The sequence below is a fragment of the Oryctolagus cuniculus genome, chromosome 11, assembly GCF_964237555.1.
Source record: "Oryctolagus cuniculus chromosome 11, mOryCun1.1, whole genome shotgun sequence".
Lineage (NCBI taxonomy): Eukaryota > Metazoa > Chordata > Mammalia > Lagomorpha > Leporidae > Oryctolagus > Oryctolagus cuniculus.
Genome location: NC_091442.1, coordinates 1047985 through 1068177, shown reverse-complemented (window position 1 = coordinate 1068177; position 20193 = coordinate 1047985). Strand labels below are relative to the sequence as shown.

General features: G+C 71.1%; 1 protein-coding gene across 2 annotated transcripts in view; it reads right to left on the bottom strand.

Moving 5' to 3' along the window:
* Window positions 1-18461, bottom strand: part of LAMA5 (laminin subunit alpha 5) — a 51543-nt gene extending 33082 nt beyond the window's left edge. Inside the window, exons 1-11 of one of the 2 annotated variants that reach the window (XM_070051635.1) lie at window positions 18058-18461; window positions 14736-14888; window positions 7216-7333; window positions 6586-6704; window positions 6338-6508; window positions 5866-5963; window positions 3513-3628; window positions 3299-3417; window positions 3133-3223; window positions 2810-2944; window positions 2618-2677 (exon numbers count right to left, since the gene is read on the bottom strand). In XM_070051635.1, coding sequence (XP_069907736.1) covers window positions 2618-2677; window positions 2810-2944; window positions 3133-3223; window positions 3299-3417; window positions 3513-3628; window positions 5866-5963; window positions 6338-6508; window positions 6586-6704; window positions 7216-7333; window positions 14736-14888; window positions 18058-18363 — 1486 coding nt within the window. In that variant the 5' untranslated portion in view covers window positions 18364-18461. The remainder of the gene's footprint in view (window positions 1-2617; window positions 2678-2809; window positions 2945-3132; window positions 3224-3298; window positions 3418-3512; window positions 3629-5865; window positions 5964-6337; window positions 6509-6585; window positions 6705-7215; window positions 7334-14735; window positions 14889-18057) is intronic. The other variant, XM_070051634.1, reaches the window with a different exon arrangement.
* Window positions 18462-20193: the final 1732 nt, after the last annotated feature.

Sequence of the window (20193 nt, the reverse complement as noted above, 5' to 3'; positions counted from 1 at the left end):
GACGCGCACACAGACACGGCAAGTTCCGGAAAGGACGGCCATGGGGACCCACGGCGAGACCCGGCCACGAGGGCCCACGGCAGGACCCGGCCACGAGGGCCCATGGCGGGACCCCGGCCACGAGGGCCCACGGCGGGACCCGGCTACGAGGGCCCACGGAGGGACCCGGCCACGAGGGCCCACGGCGGGACCCGGCCACGAGGGCACACAGAGGGACCCCGGCCACGAGGGCCCACGGTGGGACCCCGGCCACGAGGGCCCACGGCGGGACCCGGCCACGAGGGCACACGGAGGGACCCCGGCCACGAGGGCACACGGAGGGACCCCGGCCACGAGGGCCCACGGTGGGACCCCGGCCACGAGGGCACACAGAGGGACCCCGGCACAGTGGGACCCCAGCCATGAGGGCACACGGAGGGACCCCGGCCACGAGGGCACACAGAGGGACCCGGCCACGAGGGCCCACGGAAGGACCCCGGCCACGAGGGCCCATGGCAGGACCCCGGCCACGAGGGCACACGGCGGGACCCCGGCCACGTGGGCACACGGAGGGACCCTGGCCACGAGGGCACACAGAGGGACCCTGGCCACGAGGGCCCACGGCAGGACCCTGTGGGATGCCCCTTGCTGGCCTGAGAAATGGCGCGTGCCAGGCCGGGTCACGGGCACGGTGGGCTCTGGAGGCCTGGTGATGGCCGTGGGGAGCCTCGTCCTGCACCACACAAGGCGTCAGCTGCATCCCTGGCCAGCGGCACCGCCAGTTCTAAGAACTGGAGCGTCCCCAGGCACCACCCAATGTCCCCTGGGGCCCAAAGCCACCGCTGGCTGGGAACCTGCTGCCCTCTGCCGCCTCGGGGGCCGGAAGGAAGCAGCGGGAATCGGAGCGCTCACTTCCGTTCCTGGGTCAGGAAGTCAAAGTCTCCCCAGGCGGCAGGCGGCCCAGCAGACCTCACCACGTGGGCGCGGCTGTCTTCCCAAGCACCTGCGAGGTCCGATCGACCAAGGACAAAGACCAGAAAGAGACGGGGACAGGGGCGAAAGGGCGGCGCCCCGCACCCAAGCGGGGCTGAGCCCCGGCAACTCTGCCTCAGCAGACGGCCCAAGTGCTGGGTCTCTGGGACCCGTGTGGGAGACCCGGAAGAATTCCTGGCTCAGGCCTGGCCAGACCTGGCTGCTGCAGGCACCTGGGGAGTGACCCAGTGGGTGGACGGGCTCACTCGCTCGCTCTCGCTCAGCCAGCGTCGTGGTCAGGCTCACGACACTGGCGTCCTGCACGGGCACCGGTCCAGGCCCAGCTGCTCTGCTTCCAACCCAGCTCCCTGCTGATGGCCTGGGAAGGCAGCGGACGACGGCCCAGGTGCTCGGGCCCCGGCACCCACGTGCTCGGGTCCTGGTCCAGCTGTGGCCACCTGGGAATGAACCTGCAGATCGGAGATCCCTCCTCCCTATAACCCTGGTTTTCAAATAAATACACTTTGTATATACGTAAACAAAGCAGCTACACCTGGCCCTTCTGAGAGTGGGCCAACCCCGGCTCACGCCGTGGGCGGAAGGCGGAACATTCCGGCGTGAGAAAGAGCCCAGGGGAGAAGCCGCAGCTCGAGGGCTTGAGCTGGGTGCGCCACTCACCGACCGCAGCAGACACCCGCAAGGTTCTCCCGCAAATACAAAACGACCACAGGGAGGAAACCACGGGGCCGGCAGACACGGGAGGCCGAGCAGGCGTGGGCAGAGCCGGCACGCGGGGGGGGGAAGCTGGGAGAGCCACCACAAATTGGCCCCGCCCACCGAGGACCACGGCTCTGTGCCGTGTTGCCGGGGCAGCCGCCCGTTCTACCTCGACCTGCCCGCAACCGAGACGCATCCTGGTTCTGGGAGGGGTCTCCACGCCCAGCACACTGACGGGGGCATGAACAGCGGCGAGCAGGTGTGCGCATGGCCACGCGGGCCGGGCAGTGTGGTCCTGAGAACAGCTGGGCAACCTCCAGCCAAAACCCTCCCTGCCCGGGCTCGCCCGGCGGCCGGCGCCTTCTCCAAGGCCAAGGGCCGGCGTCTCCGCACCGCTTCTTAGACCTATGGCGGTGTGAGAGCGGGGCCTCAATTCCCAAAGCCAGGGGCTGGTGAGGCAGACCCGGCCTCTGTCGGCTCGGTGGACTGCGAGTGGCAGGTCGCAGGGCAGCGCGGGTGCGACACGCAGCCACAGAACACGTGGTCACGGAACACATGGTCACGGAACACCAACACACACAATTGCAGAATACACAGTCACAGAACAGTCATGGAACACGCGATCACGGAACACACAATCATAGAACACAGTCACGGGACATGCAGTCACAGGACACGCCATCACAGGACAGTCAGGGAAAACGTGATCACAGGACACGCAGTCATAGAGCACACGATCACGGGACACGCAACGGCAGAACCGCGTGTGAGACATGTGGGCATCACAGCTGAGCGGGGGGAGGGGTCACGTGCAGGCGGTGTGGTTCAGGAGAACTCTGTGTGTCGCCTGACTCCGAGGGTTTTCGGGAGGAGCCGCCCGCCCTCCGCGCAGGCGCAGGCCCGGTCCCTCTGCCCAGGCGGGCGGGGCCCTGGCGGCCTCGGCACTTACTCACGATCTGTCCGGCCGGTAGCACCTGCTCGCCGGTGTCGCTGGGGGAGGAGGGCAGCGCTGCGGGGAGACACCGGGCGTCGGCCGGACGCTCTGCACCCCCACCCCCACGCAAATGGAGCTGTGTGAGGGAGCAGGACCCCCACCCAGGGCCCCCAGGACCCCACAGCCCCGCCCGGCGGGCGTCCTCACGGTAGCAGTGCGGGAAGCCGGTGTAGCCCTCGGCACACGCGTCGCACCGCTCCCCCGTGAAGTTGGGCCGGCAGTAGCAGCGGCCCGTCAGGTCCTCACACGTCCCGTCCGTGAAGTCCGACTCGCAGGCGCAGGCTGGGCGGGGCGGGGACGAGCCGTCCTGAGACCCCAGCTGGGGCCTCCAAGGGTGCGGGGGCCCAGGGGACGCAGCCCGAGACCGGGGGACCACCCAGCCCTGGCAGAGCCCCTCCCGGGCGGGCTCTGAAGCTCGGGCCTCTGCCTCCCCTGCCACACCCCCGTCCCGTCCAGCGGCGCCCACTCACGGCGACAGGCGTGTGGCGAGTCGAGGGGCTGGTCCGGGGCGCGGTAGAAGCCGGGCAGGCAGCGTTCGCAGTTGATGCCGGTGGTGTGGTGCTGGGGGGGGGGCGGGCTGCTGAGTCCTCACGTCCCCCGCGGGGGCCGCCACACCCGGCCCCGCCCCCGGCCTACCTGGCAGTCAATGCACACGCCCCCTCCCTGGTAGATGTTGTCTTGGTCCTGGCTGGCGTGGCGCCGGGCCACCTCGGGGTCGTAGTAACAGGCGTGGGCGTGGCCGTGGCAGTTACAGGCTGGGAGGGGGCTCAGCGTCAGCACAGATCCATGGCCACGAGGGCCCATGGCACACGCGTGTGGGGCGAGTGGGGGCACAGGTGTGGGCACTCACGCTGGCACTCGTTGGCGCTGTCGGTGGTGGCCGGCTTCCAGGGCTGCTGGTTGAAGCCGGGGCAGCAGCGGTCACAGGAGCCCCCACACGTGTTGTGCTGACAGGCACACTGCAGCCTGCGGGGCCCAGAGCACGGCGCTCAGACCCCGCCCTGCGGCCTCCCGCGGCCCTCGCTGACGGCTCACCCGGCTCTCAGGCGGCGAGCCTGGCCCGGACGCCCGAGTCCACTCCCCAGCCTCAGCGAGGGCTTCACTGTAGCGGGAGCTGTGCGGGGTCTCTGTCGGGCTGGGGACCAGGAAGCGGTGTGGGCGGAGGCGGAGGAGGGGCCCAGGACAGGGACCCCAGGGGTCAGTGCAGGGTGGCCCTGCCCGTGGCTCCTTCCCACGGGGACAGGATCGAGTCCAAGCCCTGGACCCCCGGTGTCAGCTCCAGGACGGAAGACACTCGCACCGCCAGGGCCCAGCTGGCACCGGGGCAGGGGGCCAAGAACTGCTTCCTCTTCCGACTGGGGTGGACACCAGGCCGGAGGCTGGAGCCGCCCACTGCTCGGAATTCCCAGAACCCCGTGCCAAAGCCCCCAGCACATGCCCAGAGGGCAGCTAGGGCCGGCAGAACTCGCCGCCCCCCACCCGCCAGGGCCGTGCATGTGCTGAGCGGGACCCCGGAAGCCGCCAGCTCCACCCTCGTCCCCCCACCCCACCCCGGGCTCCTCTCGGAATGCAGAAGACCTGTGAGGAGGAGGAGCCGCGGGGAACACGCCCACCGTGTCGGCTGCCGCCAAGGGGGCCCACGGCCAAGGCCTGCAGCCCGTGCCCCCCTCTCGACCCCGGCAGGGCCCCTACGCTGAGAACTCAGCACAGTGCCAGTGCCAGGACGGCAACGCCAGGTGGGTTCGGCAAAAATGCTGGCATGGGCCCCCTGGAGGGTTCTTCCCAAGCCGGGCAGGCGGGGGGCCAGAGGCGGCCTCCCAGGCCCAGCAGACACAACACCTGCACGGCCACACCCCAGCACCCGGGAAGGTGTGACAGACCACCAGGACGCCCACAGCGGAAACTGAGGGCTCGCCGGAGGCACCGAGCGCAGACCAGACGCCGGACAGAGGCGGAGCTGGAAAAGCCCCATCTGCGGCCGGGCAGGGGCGCGGTGGGCGAGGCCGCCTGCGGATGTCGGCGCCCACACTGGTGCAGAGGTCTGTCTCGGCCGCTCCATTTGCCCCGGCTCCCGGCTAACGACCCGGGAAAGCAGCGGCAGGTGACCCAAGCCCTTGGGCCTCTGCGCCCACGTGGGAGACCCGGATGGAGCCTCAGGCTCCTGGCTCCAGCCACTGTGGCCATCTGGGGAGTGACCCAGCAGATGGAAGACCTCTTGGGGAGTGACCCAGCGGATGGGAGGCCTCTGGGGAGTGACCCAGCGGGTGGGAGGCCTCTGGGGAGTGACCCAGCAGGTGGGAGGCCTCTGGGGAGTGACCCAGCAGATGGGAGACCACCCGGGCACCAGCCGCGCAGCCCGAGCCGAGGCACTGCCGGGGCGGATGGGCTCCGGGGTGAGGCCAGGCGCGCAGGCGCGGGGAGCTGGCGTGGGAGAGCCCACTGCCCGGAGAAGAGGCAGCAGTGGCAGCTCACGGGCACGGGGAGTGCAGCAGCAGGCTGGACTGGGTCTGCAGTTCCTGGGGAGTGGCCCTGCCCACGTCCAGGCCCGGCGCGTCAGGGGGAGGGGCAGGCCCAGCTGCCGGTCCAGGGCCACCGCCACCCGGCAGCCTCTGCGCCCGCCGGGCCCCCGCAGCTGCACTGGAGGACCTGGGGAGCAGCCGCTGGTGCCACTCAGCTGGGGTGGCCATGCCACACGCAGGGGGTCTGGGCTCACATCTCCACTTCTGTCCCATCTGGGCCTCCCCCACATCCCCTGCAGAGCAGGACTATGGGCGGACCCCAATGGAAGGCACAGGAGACCTCCATCCACGTGTGCAGAGTGGGGGCGCCGACTTCCGAGCACTGGCTGGAGAGCCCGCCTGCTCCCAGGGGTGCCCGGAGGTGGGAGTGGGGAGTCCAGGCCCCAGCCCAGGTGCCTCTCAGGGCACCCCGTCCAGCCCCTTCCACTGTATCTCTCCAGTGTTCCCTCACGGAGACTACTGAGCTGGGGTCCCTGCCTCTGTCCCCTGGGCCAGGAATGCAAGCTAGCCTGGCTCAGGTCAACAAACACCTAGCTGGACAGGAAGAGGGGGAGGGGGAGGGGAAGGGGAGGAGCCAACCTGCCCCAGGGCTGCTCCGAGGGTGAGCGAAGCCCCCTGGGGTTCAGTAGGCCCAGCCCACACCCCCGCTGGGCAGGACGGGACGGGCAGGGGCCGCGGTCTCACCTGAAAGGCTCTGTGGGGTCGGTGGCATCACAGACGTCCGCGTGGCCGTGGCAGACGCAGCGGCCGCCAATGCTGATGTCCTTGATGCTATAATAATACTGCGCCCACGGCCCCGTGAGTGCCTGGTGGCCCCTGGCCACGCCCAGGGCCCAGGGTGGCCCCTACAAGCTGCAGCCAGGCGCCCCCTGGCCACTCCCGGGTCCCTGGGGCGTCCCCCAGCCAGGCGCCCCCTGGCCACTCTGGGGTCCCCAGGGCCTCCCCAAGCCAGGCGCCCCCTGGCCACACCAGATCCCCAGGGCCTCCCCCAGCCAGGCCCCACTAGCCACCCCCAGGTCCATGGGGCCTCCCCAAGCCAGGCGTCCCCTGGCCACTCTGGGGTCCCTGGGGCCTCCCCTAGCCAAGGTCACCCTTGCAGGCTGCAGCCAGGCCCCCCGGCCACCCCAGTCCCCGGGGCCTCCCCCTGCCGGCTCACCCGGCGGGTGACCGTGGGGTCCCGCAGCGCCTTGCCCATCAGGTGGCCCAGCAGCGTGTTGGTGCGCAGGAAGCGGAGGCGGATGTTGGTGGCCTTGGTGAAGTCCCGCAGCAGCGGCGAGAAGGAGAAGTTCATGGCCCCCGGGCGCCCGTTCACCAGCGACACCACGATCTGCGGGCCGCGGGCACAGGGCGGGTGAGCGGGGCACGCGCGCCGTCGCCGGGCAGGGCCGCGCCCCGGGAGCCCACCTCGCCGTTCTCCAGGGGCACGATGCGCGAGTACTCGGTGGTGCAGACCGCGTCGTCGTCCCGGCTGACGCGCTCCAGCGTCCGCGCCCCGAAGCGCTCCAGGCAGTCCCTCTTGGAGGCTGCCAGGGACGGGCGGCGGTGAGGGCACAGGGACCCCAGCAGACCCCGGGGCCCCTGCACGTCTCCCCCAGCCTGGCCTGCTCGCCCCAGGGAGGCCGCGTGGGTGCTGGGAACTGTGGGACGGCGAGCGCCTGGCCCCGCCCCAGGCACGGGGCTGAGCCCGCCTCTCCCCAGGACAGGCTCGGAGCCGCGTCCCCTGGGTGAGCAGCCCCCCGCCCACAACAGGGCCACCCCTCCCCGCACTGGAGCCAAGGACTTTGGGGGACACGTGGGGGACCAAAGGCCAGACCTATCCCACGGGGGAGTGGCGTGGGTGCTGACCCCCCAGTGAAACTGGCAGGAAGTGAGCTCAAAGCTGGCCTGGGGGGCACCAGGGGGCCAGGGCCCAGACGGCCAGGGTTGTGACGGTCCTGAGCCACGTGGAAGCCGCGTGCAGGGACACAGCACGGCGACCAGAAAGCACAGGCTCCCCCAGGGACACCCCAAGGCCCCAGGCGTCGGGACACTCACAGGCAAAGAACTGCCACGGCTGGTAGGTGTGGCCGAAGTCCGTGGAACGTTCTAGCACCCAGAGGTCCGGCCGAGGGGAGTTGGCGAACTTGATGAGCACATAGGCCACATGGAAAACCTGGGGGAGAGCGGGTGTGGGGGGGCGGGTGAGTGGGGGGAGAGCAGGGGTGGGGGGAGAGGTGTGGGGGGCGGGTGAGTGGGGGGAGAGCAGGTGTGGGGGGCGGGTGAGTGGGGGGAGAGTGGGTGTGGGGGGAGAGGTGTGGGGGCAGGTGAGTGGGGGGAGAGCGGGTGTGGGGGGAGAGGTGTGGGGGCAGGTGAGTGGGGGGAGAGCGGGTGTGGGGGGAGAGCGGGTGTGGGGGGCAGGTGAGTGGGGGGAGAGCGGGTATGGGGGGAGAGCGGGTGTGGGGGGAGAGTGGGTATGGGGGGAGAGGTGGGGGAGCGGGTGAGTGGGGAGAGAGCGGGTGTGGGGGGCAGGTGAGTGGGGGGAGAGTGGGTGTGGGGGGAGAGGTGTGGGGGAGCAGGTGAGTGGGGAGAGAGCGGGTATGGGGGAGAGGTGTGGGGGGAGCGGGTGAATGGGGGAGAGTGGGTGTGGGGGGAGAGGTGTGGGGGGAGCAGGTGAGTGGGGGGAGAGCGGGTGTGGGGGGCGGGTGAGTGGGGGGAAAGTGGGTGTTGGGGGGGAGAGGTGGGGGGGCGGGTGAGTGGGGGGAGAGCGAATGTGGGGGGAGTGGGTGAGTGGGGGGAGAGCGGGTATGGGGGAGAGGTGTGGGGGGAGCGGGTGAATGGGGGGAGAGCAGGTGTTGGGGGAGAGGTGTGGGGGGAGCAGGTGAGTGGGGGGAGAACGGGTATGGGGGGAGAGGTGGGGGGCGGGTGAGTGGGGGGAAGAGTGAGTGTTGGGGAGACAGTGGGAGGACATAGCAAGGGTGTGAGGGCGGAGATAGTGGGGGGCAGTGAGTGGGGGGAACGGGGTGGGGAATGGTGGGGGGACTGAGGGGGGTGACTGAATCAGGGGACAGAGAGGGAATGGGGATGTTGGGGCTGTAGAGAGGAGAGACGGGGGGATGGTGAGGGGGGCAGGGGAGGGACAGCAAGGGTGTGGCACGGGGGGATGGGGGAGACATTGAGGGTGGGGGGACGCCGGGAGTGTCGAGGAGGCAGTGGGACACTGGGTGCCTGGGTCACGTCCATGGCCCCTGGCACCCTGCACCCCTGCTGCCAGGTCAGGTGTGAGGTTCACAGGAGGGGCCGGGGACGCCCCAGCCCCACTGGGCATCTGTGGTTTGCTGGGGGGGGCAGGGAGGAAGCAGGGAGCAGCCCCTCTGAGGGGCACCCCTGCTGAGCCTCACGCTGCTTGGCCGGGCCCAGAGCGCACCTCCTCCCTCCCCCAGGAGCAGGTACGATGCACCTGACACGTGGGCCGGTGTGGGGCGGGGGGCAGGACAGGGCTCAGGGGAACAGCTGGTCTCCCCCCCAGGCAGTGGAGCCGGGGGACAATCCCAAGTCCTCAAGGCACAGCCCTGGTGACCTTGGCCTCCCCTGCCCCTGCTGAGGGGCCCAGTGGGGTATGCAGAAGGAGCTCCGGGCGCGTCAGGGCACTGGGCAGCCCCTGAACCCCAACCCCTGTCCAAGGGACCCTGCCCACCTCTCTCTGCTCTCTCCTCCGGCGGGCCTGACCCCCCGACCTCTGGCCCACAGCCCAGTGTTGGCCTTCCTGGTCAGAGGGCAGTGGGCGGGGGTGCCCGGCCCGCGCCCCTGGGACCCAGCAGCAGTCGGCAGGTTCTGGCTTTGTGCCCCCAGCCCTCACCGCGCCCTTGTGACACCTCCTTGGGGAAGCCCGCCCTGACTGCAGGCCTCCCCACAGGCCAGGTGCTGGGGGGTCCTCCTCCTGAGTGCCCCACCCCCAACCTCATCTCCGGGCCATGATCTGGGGTGGCCCCTCAGGGTCGCCCGCTGAGCAGCAGCCCAGGGCACGAAGCCGACACTCTGGGGTAGGGAGGTGCCCTCTCCAGAGGCAGTGGAGGGGAGGCCGAGCTGCCCTCCAGGCCGGCCCCGGAAACAGCCCCAGGCACCCCAGCCTCAGCCAGCACCGAGGTCTCGGCCCTAGGATCAGCCGTGGTCCACAGTGAGGCTCTGTGCCCCTTGCCCCAGGCCACCCACCCTCGCCTCCGCATGCTGGGCCCCGTCCCCATGGCACCAGGTCCCAGCAGGCGAGGCCCCCACCCCCCACTCCCCTCTGGGGGTTCTGGGCTTGGCCCCCGCCAGGGGGCCCCCCCATACAACACAGGGGGCTGCACCGTCCAGGCCAGGGCCCGGGCTGCCTGTCCCTCTGGGCTCTAACGGCTCCCATCTGCACAAAGTGGCCCTTGGGAGGAACGGGAGGCCCCAGAGTGGGGAGGGGGCCCGGGCATGTCCCCTCCCACCCCACCCACAGCCCCCTACCTGCAGGGCTCACGCCAGAGCCCCCAGGGCCACACTCAACACTGATGGGTGAGCCCCTCCCCCAGCTCACAGGTGTACCCAGACAGGCCCTGGACTGTCCACCACGCGTGAGGGCCACCCCCACATCAGGGTCCCTGACGCAGCCCCGCACAGGCAACAGCGTGCGACACCAGGCATCGGCGGTCCCGCAGGTTTTCCCAGCACAGCAGGTGTGGTCAGCCAGGCTGGGCATGCCGGGAGGGAGCAGCGGCGTCCCCCACCTGAGCCCGAGGCAGCGGGAGGCAGCGGTTGTCCCCGTGGGGGGACCCCGGCCCCTCGTGGCCCCAGCCCTGGGGAGACACACGCCTGCTCTCCCCAGGAAGCCTGGACGCGGGGTGTCCAGTCAGAGCCGGGCAGGCCCCCACCCCGGGCCTCTGAACCTTACTCCCAGCCCCACGCCGAGGCCTCTGCACGCGTGTCCCAGGGAGCCCATGCGTGCTGGAGTGGGGAGGGTCTGCCGCACCCGCCCGGGGAGACGGAAGCTCCCAGCCAGCCCCTGGGACCGCCCCCGCCTTTCCCTGCGCGCCGGCCCCCAGGCTGGCCACCGTCCTCCCTCGGGCTGCATTTTTCCCCGCTGAGAGCACTTGCGCAAGTGCGGACTCCGAGACACGGCGGGCAGGGCCGGGGGGGGGGGGGCACCGACACGCCCAGCCCTCCGCCCGCAGGCGCTCGCGACCCCGGCTCCCATCCGCGCCCGGGCGTCTGGCTGCCCGCCGGGGTCCCTGGCCAGCTGTCCTCGGGATGCGGGGGTGGGGCGGGCAGTGTGGGGTGCACCCCGCGCCCCGACCTGCGGGTGCCCTCGGCGTGACCCGGCCTCCCCGCAGGCAGCCGCCCCTCCCCGCCGCCCCGCACAGCTGCCAGCAGGGCTGACCTCTCCGTAAAAAGGAAGAAAACGTCTTTTAAAGCAAAAGCCAAACAAAAGCGGCCGGGTTATTTTTAAAAATCTCGCTATTCTGGGGTAGGCTCGAGTCCAGCACAGCGCCTCTCAGCCACTGCCCCCAGCCTAGCTGGACCTCGGGGGGAACCCGAGAGGGGTCCGCCCCCGTGACCCCTGCCTGGAAGGGTCAGCATGCGTCCCAAGAGTACAGGGCCAGGGTGCGCTCCAGGCCTCGGGCTCTGGGACCCTGGGCGGCTCCTTCCCTCCTGGGCACAGGGCCGTGGGGACAGGCACCAATGGGGGGGGGGTCACACTGTGGAGACCCTCGGGAAGGGCGTGCTGCTCTCCCTGGGGAAGAGGGGCTGGGGCCAGCAGCCACCTGGCAGGGACACGGCGGGCCGAGGGGGAGCAGTAGGCCGGGCCAGGCCTGGACACCACAGCAAGGCTCTGGGGAGGGGGCACAGGACGGCCTGGTGGCCAGCAGCCCCGGGGCTCAGACACACGACTCCGAGGCTGCCCGTGGGGCTCATCGCGTGCCCACCTGCAGCCCTGCCCGGGCGGACTCAGGGCTGGGGACGCGGTGGCCGGCCAGGTGCTGGTGCAACGCCTGTCCTGCAGTGAGGGGACGCAGCTGCACCCGCCGATGGCGTGACTCAGCAGGAGGCCTGTGACTCAGCCCTGGCCCCACAGGAAGAAGGCCCTGTGCCAACGCCCGGGTCCAGCCGGGGTCCCAGCAGGAGGCAGGAAGCCCCTCCTAGCCCCGAGCATCCGGGCCAGCGCCCACTGGAGCCCACCCTGACCCCATCCTGCGCCCAGGCCAGCCTCGGAGGCCACCGTCCAGCCGGTCCAGCCTCAGTCTGCCCCTCCCCCTCGGCAGGAACTCCATCTGGGAACCCTGATGGCACCACAGCCCGGCTGGGGCAGCCAGGCCAGGGTGGGCTGTCCACTCGGGCCCCCGGCAGGGTAAACCAACCAGGGAGCTAGGACAGACTACAGGTGGACCCTGCTGGGGGTAATAAAGGCATGGGACACCCGGGAGCCCCACCCCCAAGGGGTTGGCGAGTGCCCAGCCCAGGTGTGCAGGGTGGGGGTGGGAGCAGGGGTGGGGTGGGAGGGCCCGAGCCCAGGTGTGCAGGGCAGGGGGTGGGGGTAGGAGGGCCCCCCAGGACGGGTGTGCAGTAGCCCGCTCGACGGCCAGGGGCGTATCTAGTGACCCTGGGTGCCCCGCAGAGCCCTCCCGCCTCAGCCCCGCGGCCAGCCCAGGTCAGGCCAGATGGCCAGCCGGGGCCACAGGAAGTGCGGTTTATCCCAAGGGGACCCCGTGGCCGAAACCCAAACAGTTTAGTCTCTGCTGTGCGGTGCTGTGAGAAGCCAGCACAGGGGAGTTTGTTTTAAAACCTGGAAAACAGGAAGGCCTTGGGGTGGCCAGGGCTGGGCCACCCAGGCAGGGTGCAGGGGCGCCTGCAAGCGCCCAGTGCAAGGTGACCAGCACGCCGAGCGCAGCCGCGTGTGGCCTGCAGGGCGAGCGGGCAGGCGAGGAGGCGGTCCTCTGCCCGGTGCTGCGGTGGGGGCCTGCGGACGCCCCCCAGGACTCTCCCGCCCCCGGGAGCCCAGCCCCTGCACCTGGCCCACGCACTGGACTCTACTACAGCCCGGCCACTCCGCACTTCCTGCTGCTTCCCTGGACAACCCACTGACCTCCCTGGGCGCTGGCCACGTGGCCGAGTGCCGCGGGGCCCGGGAAGCTGTGCCAATGGCTGTGGCCTTGTAAGCATGCGAGCCAGCAGCTCCTGGGGGGCCCGCCCTGCTTTTGCAAAGTGCCAAGCCCCCACCCCGTTTACGGAGGAAACACCAGGAGCCCTGAAGCCCCAGGCCCAGCACAGCCAGCCCGTCTCCTGCAGACACCAGCACCGGATCCCGGCGGCTCCACACTGGCACTGCCCCCTTGGTGCACTGCTGCCTCAGTTTCTCCAAGTGCCTGGGGAGGACTCGCACGGCTCCAGTGGTCAGAAACATGTTCCCCACGCCCCACCCCAATTCACCCTCTGCCTGCCTGGGGCACGAGCCCTCCCCCTGGCATTTCTAGGCCCCCACCAATCCTGGTCTCATGCCCACCAGCCCCCAGCCCCACTGGCCCCCAGCCCCAGGTGAGAGCAGAGCCAGGGGCTCCCTGCCAGGAACACCGCTCGTCTGAAGCCCCAGGCGAAGCGGCTGCTGGGGGGACGTGGGGCCAGAGCCACCCACTGGGCTGGGGGTGGCACCTGTGGCGGAGGCCCACCGGAGCCTGGGCAGGGGTCTGCGTGAGGCTCTCGGGAAAGGGGCCGTGGCTGGCGAGCTAAGCTGTGGCTCCGAGAACTGCCCAAGGACCCGAGGAGAAGCACAACACCTGCCCCAGGATGCCAGGTGGCGGCGCGGAGGCTCCTGGGCCCCGGGGACAGAAAGCCCCCCCACAGCTGTGCTCCAGGCCGAGTCCCGCGTGGGACTGTCACCCCCACCAGCACGTGGTGGGGACCCTCAGACCACACACGGCCCACCTCGTCCTCCGCCCTGGATGCCCGGTGCCAGCGGCCCTCCCCGCCCAGGGCGTCCGCTCCACATCTCAGAACAAAGCTTCTGGCCGCCATGGCCAGGGAGTGCCGGACCCGCCCGCCCGTCCAGCTCCGCTTCCTGATGGAAGCCCCGGCCACACCCCAGGACCAGCGCCCCAAAGGGCTGCCCAGCCCCCCAGTGGCAGAGCCTTAGGAAAGAAGGTCCTCTCGCCCAGGGGCTTGGGGACGGGGCCCATCCCCACCCCCAGCCACGCCGGCAGCCCCTGGACCCAGGCCAGACGGCGGGGGCGGGAGGACGGAGGCGGGGGCGGGGGCGGTGTTTCCCAGAGCCGGAAGCGGCACTCTTCCCTCTGTGTCACTTCAGGGCTGGCAAAGCCAAGGCCTGGAGGCAGGGTGTCCGTGCACGGAACCCGCAGCCTACGCCGGGACGATATCAGACCAAACCCACGCCAGGCCCGCCAGGCCCTGAGCAGACTCACGGCCCCCGGGTCAGGGCACGGTGGGGGCGCGCTCAGAGGACCCAGCCCGGGTCCTCGGCCCCCGCCAATCCCCAGCCCATCTCCCCCGGGGCCCCGGGCTCAGACCCCTGCCTTGTCCCCACCCAGCAGGCAGGAGGCTCAGAGGAACCCCCGGAAGCCCCTTTCAGGCCCTGGGGCCAGTTCACCCCCGCCCCGACAGCCCAACTGTGCCACACAGATGCGGGGCCCTGGGGGCCCTGGGTCCCAGGGAACAGGGGAGCCTAGGATCGCTGAAAACCAGGGAGGGGAAGGGGCAAGACCCCTCCACACAGAGCGCGGCCTGACCAGCCGAGGGCAGCCCCTGCCCAGCCCTCCCCTCCCGAGCCCCTGTCTCCTGGAAACTGCCGGCCCCCCGGCTGGTGCAGGAGGACCTGCCCCTCAGTGCCGCCTTCTGGTGCGCGGCAGGGAGGCTGAGGGAGGAGCTGAGACCCACAGGGAGACCCGCAGGCCTCGCGGCCGGACAGCAGGTCACAGGTGGGTGGGCTCGTGGGGCAGGGGCCTGGCGGCGGGCAGCCCGGGGTCGGCCGCCTCCAGGCTCCTCCCCACCCTGTCCTGGGGTGCAGCGGCACTGCCAGCCCATTTCACAGGCCGGGCCCTGGAGACCAGGCACCAGGGCAAAGTCAGAGAGGGGAGGAGCCTGCAGCCGGGAGGAGTCTGACCCCCCCAGAGGGAATCCTCATGCCCAAGACCCCAGATCCCCGTGGAAACACTGGGCCCCACCCTCCCACCTGCACGAGGGCTCAAAGGTCAGAGGGCCCAGAGGCGCCCAGCTCCACGTGGCCACCGGGCCCAGGTATCTCAGGAATGTCCACCTCTGCTGGCCTCGCGGCATTCCTGCCGCCCCTCCCACAACCGCCAGGAATTCCTCAGAGTAAACACCAGCCCCCCCCCCCCCCGCGCACCGGCGCCCCACCCCAACTTTCGGGGACCTCCAGGGCACCCCTGCCCCGTCCCCTGCCCGTGTGCCCCACAGACGCCGCCGCGGCCTGGGCGGTGCTGCCTCCCGGCCTCTGCTCTCGCTCCAGTGGAGACCTTGCTGGGGGGGGGGTGTCCCTGGGGGGGTTCCAGGACGGGGCTGCGGCAGGCAGGAGGAGACTCTACCTGGCCCAGGTCCAGGGTCACGTTGACCTCATTGTACTCCAGGCCGCGGGACAGGGGCGGGCTCTGCCACCAGCGCTCCGTGCCGTCGATGGCGTTGCTCGCGGGGTGCGCCTTGTTGCTGTCGGCGGCCGTGCAGATGTCACAGTACTGGCCCTGCAGGGGAGGAGACACCGGGGTGGCCAGGAAGCACTGGGGGCTCCTCGTCCTGTCTGCCCCCTCCAAGGTCACCCTCCTGCTGGAAGAGGAGCCATCACACCGGCCCCCAGCCCCCCAGACACTGGTCCACCCGAGCGTCTGCTGCTGTTTGATTCCCAGCAGGTGAGCTCATGGGACCAGGGAGGAGAGGGGAAATCAAGGGGGCCAGTTGGAGGAGGTGGCACGTGAGGGCGGCCTACACGGAACGGGGGAAGTGCTCCAGGCAGAGCAGCTGCTGGGCGAGAGGAGGCCAGGAGGCCATGTGGCGGGGGCCACGGGGGCCAAAGAGCGAGGCACCTGCCACCCTTCTCAGCCCAGGGCCCAGAGGGCGGGGCAGGCTGGGCTGAAGGAGGGGTCATCTGGGGGGCTGCCGCCCCCCCGTGCACTTGCTGGCGCCTCCTGGGTCAGGGGCTCAGAGCCTGACCCTCAGCCCCAAGCGTAGGTGGCGGCAGCGGCTTCCGAGCCCTGGGGCGGGGCCCAGTCACAGCCATGCCAGCCTCAGCACCCCCATCCGCAGTGGGGGCTCCCGGGGACTAAGGGATCACAGGCCAGGGCCTGGCAGCTGCCTCTGTCACGGCCCGGCCACCTGCTGGGGGCCTGCCCTCTGAGGGGCAGAGGAAGCTCCCGCAGGGTCCTGGCCGCAGCCCCTGGTGGGGGAGGGGCGGCGCTGGGCGCCTGGGGAGCAGAGCCCGGGCCTGGCTGCCAGCCCAGTGGAACGAGCCCCCCCCCACTCCCCACCCAGGGAAACCAGACCCACTGTCCCCGCACACAAAGCAAAGGCGGCCCAAGAAGGCCCCAGAGGCCTAGCCTGGGAGCCAGAAGCCTCCTGGGAGGAGGAGGAAGGAGGTGGGAGGAGCCTGGGAGACCCCCCTGCCCCCACTGCACAGAGCCCGGAGCCCCTCATCCGCCTGTCCCTGCCTGCCTGGGCCCCACCTCCCCCCGGCGTCAGGACACAAGGAGACGAGGCAGATCCAGGTGCGTCCACCTCAGACCACGCCCCGCCTTGCGGCCTGGGCACCACTGTCCCCATCTCCAGTTAGACGCCACCTCTGAGGGGCACAGGGCCCAGGGCCCCCCAGGTGATGGGCGACTGCTGCCGCCTCCCTAGGACCCCCGAGCTCGGCAGCAGCGGGGTTCACATCAGCTGTGTCCCACGCCCACCCAGAGCTGCCACAGAGGACCAGAGCAGAGGCCACACTGGCTGGGACCCACTGCCCGGCTAGAGCCCAGAGCTGGGCTGCAGAACCGGGGGTGGGCGGGCAAGGGAGGGGCCGCGGTACCTGGCTGGCTGGAGGTGCGGAGGGCAGGCGGGGCCTTCTGGGAAGGCTGCCCACTGGCCAGACCCTCCTGGGCTTGTGAGCACCACGGGAGGTGGGGGAAGGCTGAGGGTCAAGGTACAGGGTGGGCTGCCAGTCTCCCAGGAGCCCAGGAACGGGTCCCAGCCCCCGCTGGGTGACAGAGCTGGTCTGGACACGGTGAGACGTGGCTCTCGTCCCCACCGAAGCCAAAGCCACAGGGGGCACCCTGGGTGGCGTGGGCCTCCTCGCAGGCCTCTCTGCCTCACTCTGGCTGGTGGTGCAGGCCACCCACCCCGTGCCACAGAGGGTCCCGCCGGGACACAGCTGGACACAGGCCTCCCTCCGATGAGTCCGCGGACGCCCCAGCCAGCAGCGTGTGCTGAGGCCTCTGGGAGCTGCAGGCCTGCACCCTTGGGCCACCCCGCCTGGCCCCTGGGCCCACCCGCGGCCCCAAGAGCTGTGGCTTCGTCTCCTGGGCACCCCCTGCCAGCCAGAGGCCCACTGAGCAGGAGTGCAGGGCCACAGAGCTGGCTCCAGCCTGCCAGGCCGTCCGTCCACGCGACCCCCGCAGCCTGGGAGCGGCCGACGGCGGCTCAGTGCTGAGCTTCCAAGGGGAGGCTTTTGCCTCTCGCACCAGACACGACCTCAGGGGAGCCGAACCGCCATGCTGTGCCCATTCTATAGACTGCAAAGTTGAGGCTCAAGGAGGAAAAGCCCACAGCTAAGGAGCTCGGACCCCAGGCTCAGGGGTCTCCAGGCGCCAGATGGGGGCGGTAAGGAGACACTGAGGGAACCGGGAGGGGTGGTCTGGGATGGAGCGGAGCCCCCCGCCCCCCGCCGGAGCCCGCCAGCCCCTCCCCAGGAGCTCTGGTCCAGGGCCAGCTGGACCTGCGCGGGCTGTGGCGCACAGGCAGGTGTCCCCAGGTGAGACCCGCTGAGTTCAGCCAGAACACCGCGGCGGGCCGGCCGGCCCCTTCCTGCACGCCTGTGCCCCCCCCTTCCCCAACTCCAGCGACCCCCCCCACCGCCCAGCTCCGGACTCTCCTTCCCGGAAGGTGGGGGCAGGTCCCTGGAGGCGGCGGCTCAGGTTACACCAGCCCTCAGGGCCCCCAGACTCTAAGACGGGAGGGGGCGGGGAGGGCCACCCGGAGCAGGCTTTGCCCCCACCACGCCGACCCCAGCCCCAGGCTCAGTCCAGGGTCCCTAACAGATGCCCACCGTGGGGCCACCTAACCAGGTCCCCAGGCCCAAGGGTCTTCAGGGACTAAGACCACAACTTCCATCACCTGCCGGGCAGAATGTGGCCCTGGCCACGGGCCCTGCTCCCACCCCCAGGGAAGGCTTCCCCGGCGTGCCCACCCCCACCTGGGGTCCACCAGGCCCTGGGCCCCTCGGAGAAAGGCTTTCCACCCTCGGCTGTGGCCCTGAGAGCGAGCGCCCGGCCCCTCCCGCCGCCGCCCGGTCCCCATCCGGAGGCCAGCAGGTTCCAGCCTGTCCCGGGGGAAGGCGGAGGCGCCCGCCCCCACCCCACAGGCAGGCTCGGCGCAGGCCAAGTCCCGCCCTCGCCGGGATCCCGGACTCGGGGCGCCCGGGGCTGAGCACCAGCGCCCGCCGGGCCACCTACGCCGCGCAAGTGACCGCCCCAGGGTCAGCGCCAGGGACACCAGCGCCTCCGGCCTCCCGGCAGGAACGCGCAGCTTCCCGGCTTCTTGGTTCCCCGAAAGGCAGAGTGCGGGAGTCTGGACCCGAGGGCCCGTACCTGGACTCTGCGCGCCCGTGGCTCTCCCCACGGAGTCGCGCTGCGTCCTGCGCCCGCCGCCCGCGCTCACCTGGATGGTCTGGTTGGGGTCCCCGCCGGCCACGGGTCCCCCCACCAGCTTGCAGTAGAGGTCCTCGGTGGGGCGCGGGGGCCCGCGCGCTGGGGCCTCCTCGCCGCAGGTCGCGGACGCGACGATGCGGGCGCCCTCGGCCAGGTTAAAGTAGGGCGGGTGCAGGCTGAAGTCGCCGCCCGCCGTGGCCCGCGCCCGCGCCGCGCCCAGCAGCGCCAGCCCGGCCAGCAGCAGCGGTGCGGGACCCCTGGAGCCGCCCCCGGGCAGTGCGCTCCCCGCACGGTGCCGCGCGCTGCGCTTCGCCATCTTTCCGGCTCGGGGCCGCGACTCCGCGCTCCCGGGACAGCGAGCGCGGCGGGAGCCCCGCGGGTCTGCGGCGCCGAGGCCGGCGCGACTCGCCCCGCCCGCGGACGCCAGGCCCCGCCCCGGCCCGCCCGGGCGCCCGAGCCCCGCGCCCCGGGGAGGGGGCGGGGAGGGAGAGGGCAGGGGGAGGGGCGGCCTGAAGTTCTTAACCCTTCGGACCCCGGCCGGCCGGCCACCCGGAAGGAGCACCTGCTGGCTCCCGGCCAGGCCGTGGGAACCGCGCCGCCGCGCCTCCGCGGGCCCCCCGAGTCGTGGCTCCGGATCCCGAGTGGGGCCCAGCGCGCCCAGCTGGCTCCTCCCGGCCGGCTGACAGCTCCCCTCGTGGCCTCCCGGGTGCTTTCTCCCAGGTGTGCGAAGCCTGGGGGGCGGGCCCTGGAGGGGCCCTCTTCTGCATGGAGCGCAGGCCAGCTCTGAGTCAACCGCTTCTGGCTCCTGCCCGCCCCAGCTGGGCTTCAAAACTCTCAAACAGGGAAATGGCGGCAGAGGGCCTGGACGCCAGCCGGCCAGGCCCGGGACGATGGGGACTCTCATCACATGGGGCTGGAAGCGCCTGTCCATCAAGCTGGGCGAACTCCACCAGCGGCACCTGCTGGCCCTGAACCCATGTGTAGGTCCACTCCCCCGTCTCCGGCCAGCAGCCGGAGCCAAGTTTCTCTACCTCTGGGTGGCTGTGGCCACGGGGCCTCCTCCCTGTGGGCTCCTGGCCCAAATCCACGGGAGCGGGCAGGGTGGAGCCTCAGCTGGGTTTTGTCCTGGGGGGAATTTGTGGCTCCCATCTTGCTGGGCCCTGGACTGCGGTGAGTCCTAGCAGGCGTCCTGGGCCTGAGCCAACAGCTGTCCCTGGAACGTAGCACCTCCAACCACCTCTGCCACTCCCCTCAAACCTCCAGTCCCGGGGGCTTTGCAGAGCTGGGCAGTGGGCGGTGGGAGTGACCCCTTCACCCTCCCCACCTTCCCTGGAGCTGGAGGTCTCCTCGTTGTAGCTTCTCCCACCTTGGGGAGGGGCCCTTTGCGGCAGCTCGCAGAGGGGGAGGAGCCAGCCCCGGGGTGGGCGGGAGGCCCGAGGAGGAGCTGATTTAAGATCCCCTAGCAGGCACAGCTTGGGCAGTAGCAGGTCCCCGGATGGGGGTTGGCCCAGCCACAGCCCAGCCTCCCTACTCCCTACTGCCTACCAGGCAATTGTGACAGCTGGGGTCCTGCAGCACGCCGGGGGGGGGGGGGGTCCCCACCGGGTCTGACTCTTCCCACGGTGGATGTGGAGGGTCCGGCAATCGGCGGAGGTTGGGCCCGGAGCCCTCCGAGCCCCCTAGTGGCCAGGCCAAGCCTCCACCACCCTGGGCACAGGCACACAGCAGGGAGGAGCGGCCGCCTGGGAATGCGCTGAGTCAGCCCACAGCCAGCGCTCGGAGGGTTAATCCCAGGGCCCGCTGCTTCCGGGCAGACAGCTGCCCCCGAACAACTGGGGCCGCGGGGGTGAAGTGGCACAGGGCTGGAGGGGCGCCCCCCACCCCGTGCCAGCCCGTGCTCACGGCTGCCCGGAGCAGCTGGGTCAGGACTGGGCACCGTGCGGGTGGAAGGGGCTCCCAGCTCTGGTGCCCACCCACCCCCGTCCACATCACAGTCCAGTGAACCGTTGCCAAATCGGCCAGGAGTGCCTCTCCCTGTCCACCAACTCCCGCTTACAGATGAGGAAACTGAGGCCAAACATCAGGCAAGGGCGTGCGAGTTACGAAAGGGAGGAGCCGGCCAGAGAGATCTCCCAGAAGCCGAAGA